This window comes from Podarcis gaigeae, assembly GCF_964106915.1.
Source record: "Podarcis gaigeae genome assembly, chromosome: 8".
Taxonomy (NCBI): Eukaryota; Metazoa; Chordata; class Lepidosauria; order Squamata; family Lacertidae; genus Podarcis; species Podarcis gaigeae.
The window spans coordinates 6,465,272-6,489,646 of record NC_139684.1 but is presented as its reverse complement, the minus strand read 5'-3'; the positions used below and the strand labels follow the sequence as shown (position 1 = coordinate 6,489,646).

The window sequence follows — 24,375 nt, the reverse complement described above, 5'->3', positions numbered from 1 at the left end:
TGAAGTCTCTCAGCCCCACTCACCTCACAGAGTGTTTGTTGTGGGGGAGGAAGGGAAAGGAGAATGTTAGCCGCTTTGAGACTCCTTCGGGTAGTGAGAAAGTGGGATATCAAATCCAAACTCCTCCTCCTCCTCCTCCTCCTCCTCCTCCTCTTCTTCTTCTTCTTCCTTATGCTTAAGAGTTCTTACACTTCTCCAAGGCCTGCAAGTATCTGCAGAGGCCCCAGAGGCCCCAGAAGTAAAGGGCTGAGGGGAGCTGAGTGTCTGGAAGGAGAGGACAATTACAGAATGGCAAATTTGGGCTAAGGAAACTGCAGGTTGACTTGGAGAGATTCTCTCTTCCAGAAGTGTTGGCTGAGTGGAGACCAACATTTGGAGTAGCCCTGGTCTTAAGGTTCTGTGTACAGTGGTACCTCGGGTTACAGATGCTTCAGGTTACAGACTCCACTGACCCAGAAATAGTACCTCGGGTTAAGAACTTTGCTTCAGGATGAGAAGCAAAGTGGTGCTTCAGGTTAAGAACAGTTTCAGGTTAAGTATGGACCTCCAGAACGAATTAAGTTCTTAACCTGAGGTACCATTGTAGTTGTTAATTAATTGATATTAATTATTGTATCTTTATTTTATGTTTTACTGTGATTTGTGTGGGAATTGTTCAAACTGGTTGTGTATTTTTTGATGTTTGATTAATTGTTTATGACTAATTTTGTTTCGAGGGATGCGGGTGGTGCTGTGGGTAAAACCTCAGTGCCTAGGGCTTGCCGATCGTATGGTCAGCGGTTCAAATCCCCGCGGCGGGGTGAGCTCCCGTCTTTCGGTCCCAGCTCCTGCCCACCTAGCAGTTCGAAAGTGCAAGTAGATAAATAGGTACCGCTTTATAGCAGGAAGGTAAACGACATTTCTGTGTGCTGTGCTGGTGCTCGCGAGCCAGCTGCAGCTTCGTCACGCTGGCCACGTGACCCGGAAGTGTCTTCGGACGGCACCGGCTCACAGCCTCTAGAGCGAGATGAGCACACAACCCTAGAGTCGGACACGACTGGCCCGTACGGGCAGGGGTACCTTTACCTTTACCTTTTACTTTTGTTAGGTTGTAATTATGTATGTTTCCATGTTGTAAGCCACCTTGAACATGGTTTAAACCAGGCATGGCCAAACCTGGCCCTCCAGATGTTTTTGGGACTACAATTCCCAACATCCCTGACCACTGGTCCTGTTAGCTAGGGATGATAGGAGTTGTAGTCCCAAAACATCTGGAGGGCCAGGTTTGGCCATGCCTGGTTTAAAGTATGGAAAGGTGGCATGCAAATAAAATTGTGTATGCATGCATATATTAACAGGCACACACTCAAAATGTATGCATTAAAATGCACACCTTTAGGTGGGATCATCTGGACTGTTCCCATGCAAGTCCATGAACCACACGTGTGGATTTCTTTCCGTCACAAATGGCAAATAGAATTGAGAATGGCAGCCCATAAAAAACAACTATAAAATCTACAAGCAACATTAAGTGAGTTTCTTATTTTATACAGAGGAAGGTAATTGAGCCAACTGTTCAAACGGATGTTTTGGGAGCCTCCAAAACTCAGAGAGAGGAGAGAGACAGAGAGAGTCTGCTGAACTGGCACAATTGCTTTGGTCTTTTGCTTCCTTCCTCCACAAAAAGCTCCTGCCAAAAAAGCTCCTTTCTAGTCACCTTGTTCTATATCATGCTAAGAAGAAGCCTTTCCTTTGGGGAATGTAGGCCATGAAGAAGTGTAACCTTTCCCAGAGATGTCATCTGTGTAGCCCTCTGTTCACTACAGTGTCTCTCTTAATGCCCTGACCTTTGAAAGACACGTACCTATTTTGTCTCTTTATCCTTGTAGTAAACGGCATCCAAGTCCCTTAGACTATAGTTCTAGCTCTTTGACTTTTTTGCTCATCTCTCTTCTGGAAGTCTTAATTCCCCTCCGGTCCCTTGAAACTTTGGATTCGCCTGCATCTTTTGGAAGTGTGTGCCTGCAGCAGCAAACACAAAGGGTATGTGGTTCCAGATCCACCTTCCCCAACCCAGTGCCCTCTGGGAGTTGTGGACCACAGGCTGATGGGAGTGATAATCTAATAGAGGTGAAGGCTACAAAGCTGAACCAGGCTGCACTCTGTGGACCAGTCTTGGTCTAGTCCAGCACAGGTAGATATGTTTATTTTTTAAAAACATGACCACCTGTGCTGGATCAGACCACATTGGGGCCATAGAGTGCAGGTGGAGATTTGTAGGTGTCTATCTCAATTACTTTCTTGGGCTTCATGATCAATGCAGATAGTGGCAGCAGCCACGAAATTAAAAGACTCCTGCTTCTTGGGAGAATAGCAATGACAAACCTAGACAGCATCTTAAAAAGCAGAGACATCACCTTGCCAACAAAGGACCGTATAGTTAAAGCTATGGTTTTCCCAGTAATGATGTATGGAAGTGAGAGCTGGACCATAAAGAAGGCTGATCGCTGAAGAACTGATGCTTTTGAATTATGGTGCTAGAGGAGACTCTTGAGAGTCCCATGGACTGCAAGAAGATCAATCCTCTCCATTCTGAAGGAAATCAGCCCTGAGTGCTCACTGGAAGGACAGATCCTGAAGCTGAGGCTCCAATACTTTGGCCACCTCAAGAGAAGAGAAGAGAAGACTCCCTGGAAAAGGCCCTGATGTTGGGAAAGATGGAGGGCACAAGGAGAAGGGGATGACAGAGGACGAGATGGTTGGACAGTGTTCTCGAAGCTACGAACATGAGTTTGACCAAACTGCAGGAGGCAGTGGAAGACAGGAGTGCCTGGCGTGCTCTGGTCCAGGGGGTCACGAAGAGTCAGACACAACTAAACAACTAAACAACAACAACATCTCACTTAGGAGGCCAGCCAGGGCTCGGTTAGAGAAACCAGCAGCCAGCCAGCCACAGAGAACATCTCCTTGCACGGCGAGACTTGTTGAAGTGAATGGGCGGTCCCTGACAGCATCTTCCATCACTCTGGTACATTTCAATGCACCCACCAGGGGGATTGTGCTCAAAGGCTTATGTTCCACTAGCAAAACTTCCTTTTCAAATCCCACCTGCATATTTGTCAGTGTGATGTTGTTTCCTCTTAAGAGCCTGTGTTTTCTTTTTAATTCACAGCGGTTAAATGCACTTGAAGAAGAGCCCCCTCCCCGTGGCATCCCCTCACCTGTGCTCAGAGGCCATGATTACCTAGCGAGGGAAGGGAAGAATTAAGGGCATGCATCATTTGATTTTAATTGAAGGAATGTTCTGTCCCATTGAACTGCTAACTAAGCCGAACACAGGATTGTGTTTACATAAGCAAGCCCCGAGTCGATATAGACTTGCTGTCACGTTAAGTCAATACTTATGAAAGTTCTCTGTTTAATTATTCAGTGAGGATTGACTTATTATTGTGTTAAGATGGTGGTTAGCCTTGAGCAAAGGGAGCTGCAGAACTGAAAAGGCTTCTTTCGGCTTTCCCCGGAATGGGCTGGGGCTCAGAGATAGAGAGAGAGATAGTCTCTCACATCTTCACCATAGTCAGAAGCTCCTTCGATTGGGGGGGGGGGACGACACAGCTGGGGATAGGGAGAAGGAGGCAGTTTTCCATTTTATTATCTTTCCATTCATACATTCCCGAATCAAAGCACGACCCCAGCAGGCCTTGGAGCTGAATATCAGCCAGCTGAGATCAATGATTCCCTAACAAAAAGTCACCAGCCTTATTTCACTTTCAGAGCTAATCGAAGAGCCTCGATTCCCCCAGATGTATTGTTCCACGCTACCCCCGTCTCTGAGCGATGAGAGACTCCAGGGCTCCTGCATGCTTAGCCAGGGTTCAGATTCCCTGGAATGAAGGTCAGTGGAGCCTGTTGCATCCTTAGGGTATGTGGTTTTATTTACACCGACATACTGAGCATAAGATGAAGGGGTTCACAGCATCAATACCCCAGCAGATCTTTCTTCTCCATTAATCACAGCTTTGGCTCCAGCACAGAGCAAGCAGGTCTCTGTGTATCCTGATTCTAGCCTGCGTCCAAAAGCTCAGCTCCCACAAACTACTCTGTCTATTTGTTCTCCTGCCTAGCAGCTAGGTGAGGAGAGACCCATCCCTTAGCTTTGAAGGGTCCCATCACTTAGTTGTAGCTCTTGCAACCTGGCTCACTCTTTTGGGATGCTGATGAGGACCCTTAAGTGGCCAGCCTAAGGTCATTGTCATATCAAGAAACTTATCTATTTCAACAATAGAATCCTTTATTAGATTCTGACCCTTGCTGCCCCCAAGAATTGGAGGGTCTAAACTTAGGCATCATCCTGACTGACCTTCACGCCCCCCCACCCAAAAAAAACACCCCACAACAATATGCTTGCAGGGATGAACATGTTCCCACCCCCTTGAAGAACAAAGCTCAGGTCAGGGGGAGGTATATATGGATGTCATGAGACCTGTCCAATCAAAGGGAGGCTCGGGGTCACCTCCCCCTTGTGGAGCACTTTCCATTCGGCACAGCCCCTCCCCTCCATTCCTCCCTGATGGGGACCAAGGAGAGCTGACATTTCCCCATCTAACCACATGGACAGTATTTATATAATTACAGGGGAGGTTGTGGTCCTGTGTGAAGGGTGAGTCAGCTGAATGTCATTCTGTCATGAAAGAAATGGGTGTGGGTGTGTCATTTCTATGACTTACAGTTCCAACATAATGCTAAGCCTGAGTTCAAGCTTTGTTTTCCCATGACAGCAAAGCATCCAAGGTAAGCCATTAACCATGGATCCCTGTGGCACGTGAACAGGTGTTACCTGCCATGGTTTATTGATCCAGATAACCGTTTTAGGTAAAGGTAAAGGGACCCCTGGACATTAGGTCCAGTCGTGGCCAACTCTGGGGTTGTGGCGCTCATCTCGCTTTCTTGGCCAAGGGAGCCAGCGTACAGCTTCCAGGTCATGTGGCCAGCATGACTAAGCCGCTTCTGGCGAACCAGAGCAGCACACGGAAATGCCATTTACATTCCTGCTGGAGCGGTACCTATTTATCTACTTGCACTTTGATGTGCTTTTGAACTGCTATGTGGGCAGGAGCAGGGACCGAGCAACGGGAGCTCACCCCGTCACGGAGATTCGAACCGCCGACCTTCTGATCAGCAAGTCCTAGGTTCTGTGGTTTAACCCACAGCGCCACCCGCGTCCCTGACCACCATTTTACCAAGCGGTAAAGGCGGGGGAAGCCTTACGACTGGATGAAACCCCCAACCTTGGTTATACATGAGAAAACAAAACAGGGAAAGAATTACATTGCATTGCTAGACACGCTAGAAAATCTGGCCAGTCACATTGGGCTCAACTCCCACAAAGAGAACTGACTGTTGAGCAGATGATGAGCTCAACATCACAAATATATGGCTCTTTCCCTAAGAAGCATTTCTGAACCCCTCCTCTCCACAGATTAATAGGCAATTCTGATTCCTCTCCTACCCTGCCTATTATCTGGCTAAAACCTGGACCTGTGAACAGCTGCTCCAAGCCCTTCTCATTATGTAGTGTAATGAGAAGGCCGAACCGCTCTGGTTGTTGGTTTTATCCAGAGATGCATCTACTGTATTACCAAATGACATTTTGCCCATTGCTGCAGGGGGTGTGAAGCTCTTTGGGTCCAGGTAAAAATAAAAAAATTAAAAAGCAAGCGTCCCACTTGGAACACGGATGCTCTCAGAGTCAGGTCATTTAATGAGCATCTTCTCCTCTTTCGAGGTTTTCTGTTGGAGGGTGAGGAGAAGAGAGTCTGAATTGAAGAAAGAACCCCAATGAAAAATGAAGGTCTCTCCTTGCCTCTGGAGACGGTGGAAACACAGCCTTTGTAGAAGATGGGAAATTCTTCCCAGGCAGCACTCAGTGAAGCATGTTAAGACCAGATTATTTGTGGTCCTGATTTGCTGATGCAAGATGAAAAAATACAGCAAACTGCAGCTGCTGAAATCAGCTCTTTTCATCCTTTCCCCTCCTCTTTCCCCTTAGCTGAGGTTATGGTTTTGAAAAAGGTTTTATATTCTGAAGCTAAAACCTGTCCGGTACAATCAGCGCCGCGGTGCAAAGAGTCTGTCAGAAATCCCTGCAGCTGCGGGGAAGACAAGAAAAGCCACACAGAGGGGAACGAGGGTGCCAGCAGAGGGAGGGGTGCTGCTCCTTTTTTCCTACCACCTTTTTCCATTCCAAGGGGATAGGGAGCCTGATCCAGGCACCCTGGGGTGGGGCTGGGGTTTTTTCCTACTCTCAGCCAAGGTCCAAAGGGGTGGCAAACTGCATGTGACATACAAATGCATGGGAGGGTGGTTTCCTGGCTGATGCTTTAATGAAAAGCGGGTCATTGGGAGGCTGAATCACAGAATTGTAGAGCGGCAAGGGACCCCCAAAGGCCATCTAGTCCAACCCCTCGCAATGGATGAATCCCAATCAAGAATCCCTGACGGGTGGCCATCCAACCTACTGTATCTTTTTTAAAAAACACACACACCCAACAAAGATTTGTACAAGGGGGTGACAGTGTTGTTAGCCATTCCCCTGCTAGCCACGTTCCCATTCTTCATTTCTGGCCCCCTGGTTGCATTAGCATTTTGACCCCAGTCCTATAAGGGGCAACACGCTCCCCGCCTCCTTTCCTCTGATGTCTTCCTGCACTTGAGATAACAGTAAGGGGGGGGGGGAACAACTCTCTTTAAAGGCTCTCCAATTACAGCTCATCTTTTTGCCTATTAGCTCTCAGGTTGGAGGTTTAATTACCTGCTGTCCTCCTACCACAGAAACCTTATCTTGTCTCTGGGTTGTTATTGGGGTGGTAGGTGCGGTGTTCTTGGTTGTAGCTGGAGTCTCATCACTTTGTTGTTGTTTAGTCGTTTAGTCGCCTCCGACCAGAGCACGCCAGGCACTCCTGTCTTCCACTGCCTCCCACAGTTCAGTCAAACTCATGCTGGTAGCTTCGAGAACACTGTCCAACCATCTCGTCCTCTGTCGTCCCCTTCTCCTTGTGCCCTCCATCTTTCCCAACATCAGGGTCTTTTCCAGGGAGTCTTCTCTTCTCATGAGGTGGCCAAAGTATTGGAGCCTCAGCTTCAGGATCTGTCCTTCCAGTGAGCACTCAGGGCTGATTTCCTTCAGAATGGATAGGCTTGATCTTCTTGCAGTCCATGGGACTCTCAAGAGTCTCCTCCAGCACCAACACAGCACCCATCACTTAAAGGTAAAGGGACCCCTGACCATTAGGTCCAGTCGTGGCCAACGCTGTGGTTGAGGCACTCATCTCACTTTACTGGCCGAGGGAGCCGGCGTACAGCTTCCAGGTCATGTGGCCAGCATGACTAAGCCGCTTCTGGTGAAACAGAGCGGCGCACGGAAACGCCATTTACCTTCCCGCTGGAGTGGTACCTATTCACTTGCACTTTGACATGCTTTCGAACTGCTAGGTTGGCAGGAGCTGGGACTGAGCAACGGGAGCTCACCCCATCGTGGGGATTCGAACCGCCGACCTTCTGACTGGCAAGTCCTAGGCTCTGTGGTTTAACCCACAGTGCCACCCGAAAACCGAAGGAATGAGCATCAAGGAGGCATTTTTTCCCAAGAGAAGCCAAGCAGCGCCTTCCACGTGGTCTCTTGCACCTGGCACTGCATGTTTCATAAGAAAATAAGAAGAGCACCTGCTGGGTCTGGCCAATGGCCCATCTAGACCAGCATCCTGCTTCTCATAGTGGCCGACCAAATGCCTTTGGGAACCCCACATGCAGGAAGAAGAAGAAGAAGAGTTTGGATTTGATATCCCGCCTTTCACTCCCCTTCAGGAGTCTCAAAGCGGCTAACATTCTCCTTTCCCTTCCTCCCCCACAACAAACACTCTGTGAGGTGAGTGGGGCTGAGAGACTTCACAGAAGTGTGACTGGCCCAAGGTCACCCAGCAGCTGCATGTGGAGGAGCGGAGACACGAACCCGGTTCCCCAGATTATGTGACTGCCGCTCTTAACCACTACACCACACTGGCTCTCAAGAGCCCTCTCCCCTCCTGCGGTTTCTAGCAACAGGTATTCAGAAGCATTGCTGCCTCCGACTGTGGAGGCAGAGCAGAGCCATCCTGGCTAGTAGCCATCGATAGCCCTCTCCTCCACGAATTTGTCCAAATCCTCTTTAAAAGTCACCTAGATTGGTGGCCATCATTAGTTCCTGTGGGAGAGAGTTCCACAGGTTCACTATGTGCTTTGTGAAGAAGGACTTTCTTTTTCCCCAGTCCAGCTAGAGCTGCTACTTCAGGTCAAGGTGCATACAGTGACCACCTGTGGATTATTTAGAGGCCATGATGGCTTCCGTGGAATCCACTCCTAATGCTTTTTGACTTCCGACCTGTGTGCTTTCCTCCAATTCCTTCAGCCACCCAATTTCCCTTTCCCCTTGCTGCCCTCTTGTACATGCAATGCTCCCCCTTTATACCTCTATGCCCCTCCCCTTTCCCACCAAGCCTTCGGGTTCGGTCCCATTGTGCCCTGACCCTCCTGGCAGTAACCTCTGCCAATCACAGAAAACAACGGCCCATCCTAATATACCAGTATACCCACCAGATTTGCCCTCTTTTACACTTTCCTCCACTTCTGCTGTCATCTTTTCTGGACTGATTTATATACATACATATTATCCTTCATTCCTTATCTCACTTCTCCTCATGTAGAGCACAGAGTAGCTACCAATGTATAAAATATAGCAATAAATGGCTCCTGAAAGCACAGACTAAAAATACAGCCATAAAAATGCCATTAAGCAGCCTATCACAATCCGAAGTGCTGCAGGCATCCTGTCCCAAAGGCCTGCCAGAACATAAATGTTCTTTGCTGGCATATGAATAAAGTTGGGGACAGGAGAGTCAACTTGACCTGCAGAGAGAATAAATTCTACAAACAGGATGCCGCCACCAAGAAGCCCCCGCCCTCAGACCATCCTCAATGGGGGGACCACCAGCACACACCCCCCCCCCCGCAGCTCCTAACGCCCAAGCTGGTCAGCACTGGGCAAGACACTCCATTGAGTACTGGGCTCTTAGTCATTCAGGGATTTGTACATTAGTACCAACCCTCTGAAACTGGGCCAGGTCATTTTGTTGATGAAATACGAGCCTGTCTTGCCATTCTAGATAATAAATGGGCAGTAGCATTCTGTGCCAGCTTCAGCTTCCCAAAGCACTTGGGCAAGAGAATCCCAGTGTGCCAGGACCTCTCCACCCACAGAGGCCAAGCTTCCCTCTTCGGACTCCAGCTCAGAAGCCCCAGCGAAACCATCATTACTCCTGCTCTACTCAACAACTGCTAGCTAAAGCCAGCTAGGCTGCGTTAATTGAAGAAGTTTCTGCCACCAAAGACAGAACAAGCCACTGAGAGAGAGCTGCAGCTTTTATTCAGGACTCAGCCTTGGAGTGCAGAGGCTGAAACAACACCTAGGCTTTTATAGAGCCTGCAGCCAGAGCCCTGCATGGAACTGTCCAATGTGCCACAGAAGGCTCTCCCTCAAAGCAGAAGAGACTCAGAAAAGTTCAGGTAGCCCCCTGCCCATTTCCTGACACTCGGCAAACTATCCTGTACTGGAGCAGAATGTTCTGCAGGTCTCTTAAGAAGAGCAGCTGCTGGATCAGGCCGATGGGGCCCCATCTAGTCCAGGACCCTGTTCTCACAGTGGCCCACCAGATGCCAGGGGAAATCCTTCTGAAGGCATTCCACATGGGACAATGAAAGTACCTTTGAAGGACCCCATCCCCACAAACCTTGTGCAAAGCCTGTTAATGGAGGGAACAATGTGAAAGGTGCCTTAATATCAATTCTGGATGTTCCATAAACAAATTTCCCTTTAGAATGGCCTGCTTGGTTCGAAACCTAATTCGGTGGTCCCATTTGCCACCCAGAATTCACTGCTCCCAGTTCCACAGCAGAGCTAACCTCAAGAGCCAGCATGGTGTAGTGGTTAAGAGCGGTAGACTCGTAATCTGGTGAACCGGGTTTGATTCCCCGCTCCTCCACCTGCAGCTGCTGGGTGACCTTGGGCCAGTCACACTTCTCTGAAGTCTCTCAGCCCCACTCACCTCACAGAGTGTTTGTTGTGGGGGAGGAAGGGAAAGGAGAATGTGAGCCGCTTTGAGACTCCTTAGGGTAGTGACAAAGCGGGATATCAAATCCAAACTCTTCTTCTTCTAATGTATAGAAAGAAACGAACAGGACAATACAGTGGTACCTTGGGTTAAGAACTTAATTTGTTCTGGAGGTCCGTTCTTAACCTGAAACTGTTCTTAACCTGAAGCACCACTTTAGCTAATGGGGGCCTCCCGCTGCCGCCGCGCCGCCGGAGCACGATTTCTCATCTTGAAGCAAAGTTCTTAACCTGAAGCACTATTTCTGGGTTAGCGGAGTCTGTAACCTGAAGCGTCTGTAACCCGAGGTACCACTGTAGTTGCTTGATTAGCCGAGCATCCACCTGAGAGTGTGCAGAGGAGGCACAAACACCAAGCATCAGATGCTGGCCATGCCCAGCGAGTCTTTCTTGGGCAGCAGGAGGGTGAGGTGGCCGCCCAACATTCCTACTGAGCAGGCAGAGCCAAGCTGGAGCAGGTTTCCCATAGGCTTGTGGGTCTCCCTTTGGGGCATCTGGGTTTCCACTATGAAAACAGGATACTGGACCAGATGGGCCATTGGCCCAATCCAGCAGGCCCTTCTGGTGTTCTTATGCTCTTGCACTCAGGTTGTGCTTGCAGGCTTCCCACAGGTATTTGGCTGGCCACCCTGAGGACAGGAATCATCCCTCTTCCAGGGTGAGGCTTTGCCAGGGATTCCCCATTCCTGGGCACATGTTGGGCCCGGGCCCAGTTCCACTCCAACACCATTTCCCAAGCCCACAAAGGCCTTTCTCTACTATTATCATTAGGTGAAGGTAAAGGGACCCCTGACCATTAGGTCCAGTTGTGACGGACTCTGGGGTTGCGGCGCTCATCTCGCTTTACTGGCCGAAGGAGCCAGCATACGGCTTCCGGGTCATGTGGCCAGCATGACTAAGCCGCTTCTGGTGAAACCAGAGCAGCACACGGAAACACTGTTTACCTTCCTGCAGGAGTGGTACCTATTTATCTACTTGTACTTTGACGTGCTTTCGAACTGCTAGGTTGGCAGGAGCAGGGGCCGAGCAACGGGAGCTCACCCCGTCGCGGGGATTCGAACCGCGACCTTCTGATTGGCAAGTCCTAGGCTCTGTGGTTTAACCCACAGCGCCACCCACGTCCCTTTTATCTATTATCATTATGATGGCCTTAATTCAAGGGAGAGCCTGAGAAATAAGATAACCTTTTCAGTTTAGAAAAGAGTAGAGCAAGAGGGAGGGAGGGACATTGCAGTGCTTGGGACTTTTTAATTTAGTTTAGGAGAGTAAAAGGTGACATGGTAGAAGTTTATAAAATTATGCATGACTTGAAGAAAGTGAATAATGTTTTCTCCCTCTCTCATAACACTAGAACCCGCGGACATCAAGTGAAGCTGAATGTTGGAAGGGTCAATGCAGATGTTTAAAAAGGACTTATTTATGCAGTGCAGAGTTAAACTGTGGAACTCACTCTTGCAGGAGGCAGTGATGGCCACCAATCTGGATGGCTTCCAAAGAGGATTGGACAAATACATGGAGGAGAAGGCTACTGATGGCTACTATGGTTCTGAATATCAGCCACAGGAGGGGGGAGAGCTCTTGTGCTCAGGTCTAGCTTGTGGGCTTCCCAGTGATGCATCTGGTTGCTTGCTGGGAGAACAGCTGGACTAGATGAGCCCTGCTGGCTTGATCCAGCAGGGCTCTTTGTATGTCCCTATGTGCTGTAGTTCATCCACTAGCCATTCTAGCAGCTTATAATTTCTTCCCTCCGCCTCCTGCCTTTGTACCCAGCATTTAGCAAGGGGCAAGGGGAGGCCCACAAGGATTGGCAGTGCCCATTGGCCCTTGGAAGAAAATATTGCCCTGGCAGCTGATTAGACTGCCGGGGGAGTTCTGGCAGCTGGAGAGACAGGGAGACAAAACCAGAGAGACAGGGCAGAGCAAGAGACCGAAATTCAGGGAGACAAGTCTAGCACTAATGATGTTTCCCCCTTGGCCAGCACTTTGACACCTCCTTTTTCAACATCACTTGCAATTTCTTTCTCCCTGATCTCCTGAGACACATCCCTGCCCCTGTGTCCAGCCCTAGCAGAGCATCACGTGCCCTCCCACCCCCACAAACATGCAGACACATGCGCCTAGACCAGCTCCCTTCCTCTGCCTTCCAAGCAGGCCTGTCTTCTTGGCAAAGCCAGCTCCAGGTTGCCTGGTCCATTGGGGCCAGATGATTGGCAGGATCCCCATCCTGTCCCACAGTGGCAGACATGAGGGATGAACCAGCATGGCCAGCACTGTCGCCTTCCCCAACAGCACCCCATCTGCGTTAGAGGAATAGAACGGTCGAGCTGGAAGGAACCAAAAGGGGCATGTAGCGCAACTCCCGGCAAGGCAAGAATTGCAGCTAAACAATCCCTGACCTCTGTTCAAAAAATTCTAAGAAAGAAGAGCACAACATCTTTCAAGGAAGTCCATTCCCTTGTCAAACAGCTCTTAACTGTCAGAAATTTCTTCCTGGTGTTTAGTCAGAATCTCCTTTCTTGTAACATGAATCCTTTCATTTGGCTCCTACCCTCAGAAGCAGCACAAAACAAGCTTGTCCGTCTTCCCCATGACAGCCTCTGAGCTGCATCAATAGGAGTATAGCATCTAGATCAAGGGAAGTAATAGTGCCACTGTATTCTGCTCTGGTCAGACCTCACCTGGAGTACTGTGTCCAGTTCTGGGCACCACAGTTCAAGAAGGACACTGACAAACTGGAACGGGTCCAGAGGAGGGCAACCAAAATGGTCAAAGGCCTGGAAACGATGCCTTATGAGGAACGGCTAAGGGAGCTGGGCATGTTTAGCCTGGAGAAGAGGAGGTTAAGGGGTGATATGATAGCCATGTTCAAATATATAAAAGGATGTCACATAGAGGAGGGAGAAAGGTTGTTTTCTGCTGCTCCAGAGAAGTGGACACGGAGCAATGGTTCCAAACTACAAGAAAGAAGATTCCACCTAAACATTGGGAGAACTTCCTGACAGTAAGAGCTGTTTGACAGTGGAATTTGCTGCCAAGGAGTGTGGTGGAGTCTCCTTCTTTGGAGGTCTTGAAGCAGAGGCTTGACAACCATATGTCAGGAGTGCTCTGATGGTGTTTCCTGCTTGGCAGGGGGTTGGACTCAATGGCCCTTGTGGTCTCTTCCAACTATGATTCTATGATTCTATTCTATGATTCTAGCCCTTCAGATATTTGAAGACGGTTCTCCAATCGCCTCTCAGTCTTCTCTTCTCCAGGCTAAACATTGCCAGCTCCCTCCACTGTTCCTCACAATTCTTGCTTCCAGACCCTTGATCACCTTGGTACCCCTCCTTTCCACACTTTTCAGCTTGTCAATCACAGGACTCCAGGTGGGGTTGGACCAAGACAGAATAGAGTGGTACTATTACTATTACTTTAAAAGGGGGAAAAGTTGACAGCTATGGTTTCCGCAAGAACACTCACAGCATGCACCCAAATCACTGCGTCAAAGCAATCCATCACCAGAGATGCTCAAGACTCCATCAAAAACCACACACACCCAAAACTCAGAGCCACAAATGGACCACAATGACAACGTTTCCTTGGTGAGCCCAGGATGCTGAGCCCGTTTTCCTTAGTGACCTTCCTTTGGAAATAAACTTCAGTGCTCAAGCCCTTCCTTCCTAGGTATCTTCTCCCATGTTTGAAAACTCTGCTCATAACAAAACTCAAATTTCACAGACCATTCATGAGCCTCGGGGGCTTTGCCAGTGGGAAACCCGGCTTCACAGTGAGGCAGTCCTTACCGGCAGAGGGGGTCCGACCTGCACAGGCTGCGAAGCTCCAGGCAGTTGGGCTTCTCTTTGTCCTCGTAGGAGCAATGGGGGACGATGGTCTGTCGGCGTCGCTCGGCACATGCCTGGTCCCTGCAGGAGCAGAAGAGCAGCCGGTAGGTGTACTCATGGGGCACGCGGTCAAAGAACTGGCGCAGGGCTTTGTGGCACTTGCGGCGGTTGCAGCGCTCCGTGGAGGAGATCTCCTTGTTGCAGATGGAGATGTAGCTCGAGCGGAGGCGCTTGCAATTGTCGTTCAGGTTGCAGGCTTTGGCCGCGTCGAGGCAGTGGTTGCTTTTGGCGTTGGCAGTCGAATCCATCCCTGTCCCGGAAGAAGAGAAAAAGGGGTTACTTTGCATAAGAACAGCCCGATGCTTCAGGCCGAGGACCCACGTAGTCCAGACTCCTCCTTCTCACTGTGGCCAAACACAAGAGCCCTTTCCTCCCCTGTGTGATTTCCAGCAACAGGTATGCAGAAGCATTGCTGCCCTCGACTGTGGTGGTACAACATAGCCATCATGGGTAATACAGTGGTGCCCCGCAAGACGAACGCCTCGCAAGACGGAAAACCCGCTAGACGAAAGGGTTTTCCGTTTTGGAGGCACTTCGCAAAACGAATTTCCCTATGGGCTTGCTTCGCAAGATGAAAATGTCTTGCGAGTTCCTGCGGGTTTCCCCCCCTTTTCCCCCCCTTTTCCTAAGCCCTAAGCCGCTTATCAGTTGATCCGCTGATAAGCCGCTTATCAGCGGATCCGCTAAAAGCCGCTAAACCGCTAATAGCGCTAATCCGCTAAACTGTCAATGGGCTTGCTTCGCAAGACGAAAAAACCGCTATACGAAGAGCCTCACAGAACGGATTAATTTCGTCTTGCGAGGCACCACTGTAGTAATAATAATAATAATAATAATAATAATAATAATAATAATAATAATAATTTTATCTATACCCCGCCCTCCCCAGCCAGAGCCAGGCTCAGGGCAGCTAACACCAATAAAATCACAGTAAAAACATAATGGGGGGGGCAATTTAAAATACAGGTTAAAATGCAATTTAAAATGCAGCCTCATTTTAAAAGTAGCCAATAGATCAAGACCATAAGGAGAGGGAAACATAAGGGTCAGGCGGAGTCCAAACCAATGGCCAGGCGGAACAGCTCTGTCTTGTAGGCCCTGCGGAAAGATGTCAAGTCCCGCAGGGCCCTAGTCTCTTGTGACAGAGCGTTCCACCAAGTTGGGGCCAGTGCTGAAAAGGCCCTGGCCCTAATTGTGACCAATCTAACCAACTTGCGGCTCGGAACCTCCCAAGTGTTGTTATTTGTGGACCTTAAGGTCCTCCGCAGGGCATACCAGGAGAGGCAGTCCCATAGGTACGTGCATCCTAGGCCGCATAGGGCTTTAAAGGTCAAAACCAGCACCTTGAACCTGACCCTGTACTCCACCGGGAGCCAGTGCAGTTGGTAAATCACTGGATGAATGTGATCCCGCAGCAAGAACCCCGTGAGGAGCCTCACCGCAGCATTCTGCACCCGCTGGAGTTTTTGGGTCAGCTTCAAGGGCAGCCCTGCATAGAGTGAGTTGCAATAATCAAGCCTGGAGGTGACTGTTGCGTAGATCACTGTGGCCAGATCAGTGGTGTAGCGTGGGGGGTGCAGGGGGGGCCGGCCGCACCGGGCGCAACATCTGGGGGTTAGGGTTAGGGGGCGCAAATCCATGGGTTAGGGGGTGCAAATTACTTGCCTTGCCCTGGGTGCTGACAACCCACGCTACGCCACTGCGCCAGATCAGGGCGAGGAAGGTAAGGGACCAACTGCTTGATACGGCGGAGATGGAAAAATGCCACCTTTGCTGTGGCTGCAACCTGCACCTCCATGGAAAGGGAGGCGTCGAAGGTTACACCCAAGCTCTTGACAGAAGGCAGTAAAGGTAAAGACCATTAGGTCCAGTCGTGGCCGACGCTGGGATTGCGGCGCTCATCTCGCTTTATTGGCTGAGGAAGCCAGCATACAGCTTCTGGGTCATGTGCCCAGCATGACTAAGCCGCTTCTGGCGAACCAGAGCAGGGCACAGAAACACTGTTTACCTTCCCGTCAGAGTGGTACCTATTGATCTACTTGCACTTTGACGTGCTTTTGAACTGCTAGGTTGGCAGGAGCAGGGACAGAGCAATGGGAGCTCACCCTGTCACGGGGATTTGAACCGCCGACCTTCTGATTGGCAAGCGCCATCCGCGTCCCGACAGAAGGCGGTAGGAGCCCCCAGTAGCCCTCTCCTTTATGAATCGGTCTAATCCTCTTTTAAAGCCATGCAAGTTGGTGGCCATCACTTCCAACAGTGGCAAGGAGTTTCATAGTTTACCTATGGACTGTCTGACAAAGACCTTTTTTAAATCTGTCCTAGATCTCCCATCATGCACCACAGGATTCTCTGGGCGCTTCCAGAAGGGTCCTTTATAATGTGCACTTTGGGTGATCTGTGGCCCTGGTGCTTTGGGGCATGCGAGAGAGACATCCACCCCTCCTCTAGCTGCTCTCTGGGGTCCTTTTGCAGCAGGTGGGATTCTTATCTATGCTCTGGGAACAGCAGGTTGCAGCCATTTGAGAAGGAGAACTCCCAAGCATGGCATCTGGGTCCAAGATTACATGCATCTCTGATCCAATTTGAAGGATGTGCCCCTGGGAGATTTGGCATGGGTACCTCTAAAATGCCCAGAAGGGGCAATCAAGCGAGAGAGAAGGGACTGGCACAGAAGCATCGTTGTGGGGCTTGCCCTCCCCCATCCCTTTCCTTCCCCTCCATCCAGCTGTTCCCTCTCACCAAACCACAGAAGCACTGACCCACTTTGCACAACCCGTAAAGGAAGGTAATAGCACAATAAAATTCAAAATAGTAACAATTAATTGCAGTTATTCAAAAGCCAATTAAAAGTATTTCATTTAATTGATTCAACAAAACTGATCCAGCGAGACCAGCTATTCAAAGTCTGATAGTCATTTACACCTCTGCCACCCCACCACTCCCTTGCCTCTTAGCACCCCTTGCCCACTTTGGGAAACACTGAGACCCTCAAGGGCTGACACCAGCAGAGCATTCTGGAGCCCTAAACTGTTTAGTCAAAAGATTTTTTAGGATGCCCATCAGTGAGACCTGCAGGCCAGCATAAAGGTAAAGGGACCCCTGACCATTAGGTCCAGGCGTGGCCGACTCTGGGGTTGCGGCACTCATCTTGCTTTATTGGCCGAGGGAGCCGGCATACAGCTTCCGGGTCATGTGGCCAGCACAGAAACATCGTTTACCTTCCTGCCGGAGCGGTACCTATTTATCTTGTTTCCAGCTTGGCAGGGGGTTGGACTCGATGGCCCTTGTGGTCTCTTCCAACTCTATGATTCTATGATTCTATGATCTACTTGCACTGGTGTGCTTTCAACCTGCTAGGTTGGCAGGAGCAGGGACTGAGCAATAGGAGCTCATCTCGTCACGGGGATTCGAATGGCCGACCTTCTGATCAGCAAGTCCTAGGCTCTGTGGTTTAACCCACAGCGCCACCCATGTCCCGCAGGCCAGCGTCCCGCAGGCCAGGATACAACAAGAATAACAGAGCATCGACTTTTTAAAAGGAAAGGGGGGAAATCACAATTGAAATTGCAGAACTGGACAAAAGCAGAAAATGCGGCAGAGCCTAATGAAGACCTCTTCCAGCTCGCAGTCATCCCTGGAGAGCCTCCTTTGCTCATTTTCTCAAGGGTTTTCCTGGAAACTGCAGCTGAAATTGGACAGAGGTGGGCAGCAGGGAGACCCCACATGCACCCAGTGGACTGCCTTGCTCCACCAGAAGCACCAGAAGAAAGGAACAAGGCACGTCTGAAGCTGCCATTAACCCTGCAGCACCGAGCTGGGCTGGGTCATGTATGTGTTCTATTGTGGAGAAATATGACCCCCCCCCCAAAGTGGAAAATCCTCTCCTGCCAACTGCAGTTGGATTCTCAGCATCTGCCCTGCATCCCCAAATATTGGCATAAACAGAGGAGGTTGCAAGGAAAAATGAAAGCTGGGATTTCTGTCTGAAAGAAGCATTCCCCCCCCCCCAAGAAGAGTTTGGATTTGATATCCTGCTTTATCACTACCCGAAGGAGTCTCAAAGCGGCTAACATTCTCCTTTCCCTTCCTCCCCCACAACAAACACTCTGTGAGGTGAGTGGGGCTGAGAGACTTCAGAGAAGTGTGACTGGCCCAAGGTCACCCAGCAGCTGCATGCGGAGGAGCGGCGAATCGAACCCGGTTCAACAGATTACCAGTCCACCACTATTAACCACTACACCACACTGGCTCTCCAGTGCCGTGAGTCTGCTCCATAGCCACCCAGAACCTCAGCCATCATGTCATTCATACCACATGGACCTATTAGAACCTCTTGGAGTTCTTTGTCAAGAAGCAGATAGAAAGAGGTGATCTGGTTAACAGGCTGGACTTGTGGTTTGGGGGGAAAGCATCAGAAAAAGGCAACTAAAAGGATCAAGGTGTTGGAGCAACAGGTTGTAGACTGGATTTCTCTTCCCATAACCTGCTCATTTTCCACCAAAGGTCAGTGATGCACATAATCTGAATGAGAGTTGTGCAAGCAAGTTTTGGGAACGCGCCATTCCTCTGGCCACACATCAACAACAAGAGATCCACAGCTACGTTCAGAGACAGCATGCACCCATCCTGGCTCCCCGCCCCAGCATGTGCTGCCTCCGGGGGTGACCAGCAAGCCGGCTTGAGGCAAGAGGCCTCCCTGAGCAACAGCCTCACACAAACTCCAGCGCACAGATCTCTGACCTCAGAGATCCTTTTCAGATGTTCATTGGGGAAGTTGATTCAGTCTGCCACAAGCTGGCCTGAGTCTTCAAAGCAGCTTCATTGCCTTTGGCAACCAGGATGGTCAAGGGGCCAGAGTGACTCCCCTGTAATGAAAAGTTGCGGCTTTGGGGGAATTTCAGTTTGGAGAAAAGGCAAGGAAGAGGTGACTTGACAGAAGTGTATAAAATGATGCCTGGGATGGAGAAAGTAAATACAGAAACATTTTTCTCCCTCTCTCATAAAACTAGAATTCGCAGGCATCTGGCGAAAAGGAACAGGACAGGTAAAAAATACTGTATTTTTCCATGTATAAGAGCCCTCAAGCTTCTTTTGTAAGTTCGCTGAGCTGTTGAGCGGCTTTTCCATGATCACCCGCTCTGGCTGATGGAACTGGTGCCGTAATACACCGCATACTGGCACTCACCAAATTCTCTTCCTAAGCCAGGGAGAGCGGGTAAGCAGCCTCCTCTCCGACATTTCCCTGCTACGGCCGCAGCACCAGCCCTCGCTTACTTAGCATATTAACCTGTGTATAAGACGACCCTCAATTTATTACCCCAAAAAATACAGTGGTACCTCGGGTTACATACACTTCAGGTTACAGACTCCGCTAACCCAGAAATAGTACCTCAGGTTAAGAACTTTGCTTCAGGATGAGAACAGAAATTATGCTCTGGCGGCGCAGAAGCAGCAGGAGGCCCCATTAGCTAAAGTGGTGCTTCAGGTTAAGAACAGTTTCAGATTAAGAACAGACCTCCGGAACGAATTAAGTACTTAACCCGAGGTACCACTGTAAACCGAGAGACGCAGGTAGCGCTGTGGGTTAAACCACAGAGCCTAGGTCGGCGGTTCGAATCCCCGCGACGGGGTGAGCTCCTGTTGCTCAGTCCCTGCTTCTGCCAACCTAGCAGTTTGAAAGCACGTCAAAAGTGCAAGTAGATAAATAGGTACCACTCCAGCAGGTAGGTAAACAGCGTTTCCGTGTGCTGCTCTGGTTCGCCAGAAGAGGCTTAGTCATGCTGGCCACATGACCTGGAAGCTGTACGCCGGCTCCCTTGGCCAGTAAAGCGAGATGAGCGCCGCAACCCCACAGTCGGCCACGACTGGACCTAATGGTCAGGGGTCCCTTTACCTTTACCTTACCTCTGTAAACCAGAAAAAGGGTCGTCTTATACGTGGGAAAATATGGTAGTCCTTCTTCATGCAGTACAAAGTTCAACTATGGAACTCGCTCCCACATGAGGCAGTCATGGCTACCAACCTTGATGGCTTTAAAAGAGGTTTAAACAAATTCATGTCGGAAAAGGTTATCAAAGGCTGTTAGCCAAGGTGGCTCTGCTCTGCCTCCACAGCTGGATGCAGCAATGTTTCTTAATCCTAGTGGCTGGATTCCACAGGAAGGAGAGCTGCTCTTGTGATCAATTCCTGCATGCAGGTTTCTCATGGACATCTGGTTGGCCACTGTGAGAACAGGTGGCTGGGCTAGTAGGGCGACTGGCCTGATCCAGCAGATACTCTTCATATGTTCTTATGGTAGGAGCACATTCATCATTAGTCATATATATGTGTGTATACACACACACACACACACACACACACACACACACACACATTTTTATTGGTTTTTTTAACATATCGGTTCCAACAGTCATACAACATAACTTCTCATCTTATACAATATTTTAGACTTCCGTCAACACCTCTGATGATTTTCCGTTCTTTATCACTTATTCTGCATTTCTTAATTTCTGTATTACATTTAATTGTCCTCAACTAATAATTCTCTTCATATTCTTTCTTGCAATATTTCAAATAACCTTACAAAACTTCTTGCAGTCCTACTAGCGTAATCTGTTCATCACAATTACTTTTCAAATAGTTCATATATTTACTCCAGTCTTCTAAGAGTCTCTGATCCCGCAAGTTTCGAATCCTTCCTGTTAATTTATCTAATTCTGCATAGTCCCTTCATCCTTCATTCTTCTTTCATCGGTAGTTCTTCTTGCTTCCATTCACATTCATCATTAGTCATTCCATGCCAGTCTTATTATGGTGCCTGGGCCCTCCCCACCCTAAGCCAGTGAGCCTAATGGGAAGAGAGCTTACTGGGAAGTGCTGGTGCCCCAGTTCCCTTCTCCTGCAATAGCCAGTTCCCTTTACTGCACAGAGCCAGTTAGCTGCTTTCCTGATAGAGTTCAGGCAACACGATGACCATATACATACGTAATAGACAATCTTTATAGAATTCCTTCAAACCATAAAGAGTTCAAAATGAAATCTTCAGTCTCAAAGTCTCTGAAAATCTTTAAATGAAGCGAGGTACCAAGCTTTGTATGATGAAAGACAAGCTGTGAAGCTTTGTGTATTCAACAAATATGATGTCCAACACTGAACAGTAATTCCGGACATTGACTACTGTTTCGCAGAACCCTTTGTCAGCGTGGTGGGTGGATATAGAATGCTTCATAAACCCATCTTATTTCAAATGACCACATTATTACATGAGAACTGTTCCACAGCATTTGATATTTTCATTTACATACATTCATTCGAAATAAGATGGGTTTTTGAAGCATTCTATATCCACCCACTCTTTATGGTTTGAAGGAATTCTATAAAGATTGTCTATTATGTATGTATATGGTCATTGTGTTGCCTAGACATTGTTGACGTTCTCTTTGCAACACAGGGGTTTGTTTGGATACTTCATGATAGAGTTAACATGTGTCAGGTGCCAAGTTCTAATACAGCATAAAATTAAAGTCAGACCAGGGAAAGCATGAGACGACACGCAAGTGAGAGGGGCGCCCCTCCCACGTGCCTGCCTTGAACTCAAGCCTGTCCTCATCCGCCATCTGCTCTTGATTCAAACCAGCTTTCTCTGCGAGGGGAGTAACGTTTCGGTTCCTTTTGCTGAAGCTGATCCTGGCCCTGCCACCAGCCCTCTATGGCTGCGGGATGCAGAGCTCCTAAAGTCTCAACACTAAAGTCTCCTTCTCCATGCAGCGTATAGTTAAACTGTGGAACTCCCTTCCACAAGAGGCAGTGGTGGCCACTAATTGGGATGGCTTTAATAGAGGATTAGGCAAATTCATGGAGGAGAGGGCTATTGGTGGCTCCTAGCCACAAAGGCTCTGCTCTGTCTCCACAGTTAGAGGCAGCTATGCCTGGAAACCAATCCTGCTTGTAGGTTTCCCTTTGGGCCATCTGGTTGGCCACTGTAAGAAGAGGGTGCAGGATTAGATGGGTCCCCATTGGCCTGAATTGGCAGACTCTTCTGCCAAATGTTGCAAGAGGGAGAACGTGGCAAGTCACACCAGCGCCAGCCCACCCGTGAGGCAAGGCGATGTGAGAATGTATCTCTCGCTGCTGCTGCCACTGGTGTGCTTGTTATAATAATAAATAATAATAAATTTTATTTATATCCCACCCTCCCCAGCCAAAGCCGGGCTCGGAGCGGCTAACATCAAATGTATAATACATTAACACAAAGTCAAACAATCAATTAAAATACATCCTCGAATCAGATCAGGATCAGAATAAAATCCAATCGGATGGCAACCCTCAGATTAGGGTTGGGGACCTTAAATGCTCACCAGGCCCAACTGTTTGTGCTGAACTTATATGGGCCTGTGAGAAAAATGGAGAGGCCACTTTCATGCAAGTTCTTATGAAAGGGGAGAGGGAATCAGACTGAACCCCGACCAAAGGCCTGGCAGAACAGCTCCGTCTTGCAGGCCCTGTGGAAGGATGTCAAGTCCCGCAGGGCCCTAGTCTCATGTGACAGAGCGTTCCACCAGATTGGAGCCACAGCCGAAAAAGCCCTGGCTCTGGTTGAAGCCAGCCTAACCTCTCGGTGGCCTGGGACCTTCAAGATGTTGTTGTTGTTGTTGTTTTTCTGCTGTTTTTGCGTTCTCATCTGTTCTTAATTGTCTTTGTTGTACATCGCCCTGAGATGGTTGTTTAGGAGGCAATTAGCCATTCAATAATAATAATAATAATAGTACACCCTCCTAGCAAAATTGGGAGAAGTTCAAAGGGCAATCATAGATTGTTTGGGAAAGCACAAATTGGGATGGGTTTGCATTGACATGTGACCCAGGCTGAATTTCTGCCCCATGCCTTGTATCCTGGGTACCACATGACCCCCCCCCCCCAGCTCTCATATTTTAAGTTGCTCATTATGCTATAAACCTCCCAGTGGCTTTTAGTTGGGGGGGTATATAACTTTCTTAATTAAAAAGATACCCCCGCCATAGGGGGCGCGCTAACCCACATAAGAGTTTTATAAATGTCTTATATAGCCATACCTCAGATTACAGACACTTCAGGTTGTTTTTTGGGGGGGTTGCAGACTGCCCAAACCCGGAAGTACCGGAAAGGGTTACTTCTGGGTTTTGGCGGCCGCACATGCGCAGAAGCGCTAAATCGCACTTTGCACATGCGCAGAAGCGCCAAATCGCAACCCGCACGTGCACAGACACGCAGGCGCAGGTTGCGAACACTGTGGGTTGCGAATGTGCATCCCGCATGGATCAAGTTGACAACCCGAGCGTCCACTGTATATATAATAGATGTTCATAAATGTACCAAGCAAACACATACAAAAATGTAAACCACATGTCTGATACCCACAGAAAAGTCCTGAAACCATTTTCTCTCTCCCAGAATGGCCAAAAAATACAGTGGTGCCTCGCAAGACGAAAAGAATCCATTCCGCGATTCTCTTTGTCTAGCGGTTTTTTCGTCTTGCGAAGCAAGCCCATTGACGGATTAGCAGATTAGCGCTATTAGCGGTTTAGCGGCTTTTAGCAGCTTAGCAGATAAGCGGATAAGCAGCTTAGCAGCTTAGAAAAAGGGGGGGAAAGGGGGGAAAACCGCAGGAACTCGCAAGACATTTTTGTCTTGCGAAGCAAGCCCATAGGAAATTTGTTTTGCGAAGCACCTCCAAAACGGAAAACTCTTTCGTCTAGCGAGTTTTCCGTCTTGCGAGGCATTTGTCTTGCGGGGCACCACTGTACTCCTTTGCAAGATCAAAGGAAATGGAACTCTCCCCATTGTCTCTTTCACAAATCCTCTCTTAAGGGAACATTTAAGATATGAATAGGGTGTGAGCCTGTGACCTGTGACCTGGATCCAGGAATTGAGTAGTTATCATAACAAAAGAGTGGTCAGGACCCCCAGATAATCCAATCAGGTAACCTGGGAGACAGGAAGAAACAACACACCCAGATTTTCGCCCCTTCTCTGATGCATTAAGGGGGTGGTCTTGGGCCACACCCCTTCTGTGATGTATGTATGATGTTTCTGGGGGTGGTCTTGGACTCCAGGGTGGGCAATTTAAAATGTATATATAAGGCCTTGTGCACATGCCTCGGGGTCCCTCCTCCCCTCCTGCGTGTGTGGGGAGCACCCTGTTGCAACAGCTTTAAAAAAGATCAGGCTTACTAGCTGCTTTGCTTCTCAATATTCTCTGCTTGGCCTCTGTTATTTTCTCCTACTGATAGAGAACCTACAAAAGGATTCTACATGGGCTCTTGGGTACCC

At 49.0% G+C, this 24,375-nt stretch overlaps 1 protein-coding gene and 1 long non-coding RNA gene across 2 annotated transcripts in view; one reads left to right on the top strand and one right to left on the bottom strand.

Annotated features, from left to right (window-relative positions):
* GFRA2 (GDNF family receptor alpha 2) overlaps positions 1 to 24,375 on the bottom strand; it is an 87,409-nt gene that overhangs the window by 31,361 nt on the left and 31,673 nt on the right. The window contains exon 4 of the mRNA XM_083753324.1: positions 13,966 to 14,314. Within this exon, the coding sequence (XP_083609450.1) occupies positions 13,966 to 14,314 (349 nt within the window). The remainder of the gene's footprint in view (positions 1 to 13,965; positions 14,315 to 24,375) is intronic.
* Positions 24,038 to 24,375, top strand: part of LOC310851267 — a 72,824-nt gene continuing 72,486 nt past the window's right edge. The window contains exon 1 of the long non-coding RNA XR_014567674.1: positions 24,038 to 24,191. This is a non-coding gene — a long non-coding RNA (uncharacterized lncRNA). The remainder of the gene's footprint in view (positions 24,192 to 24,375) is intronic.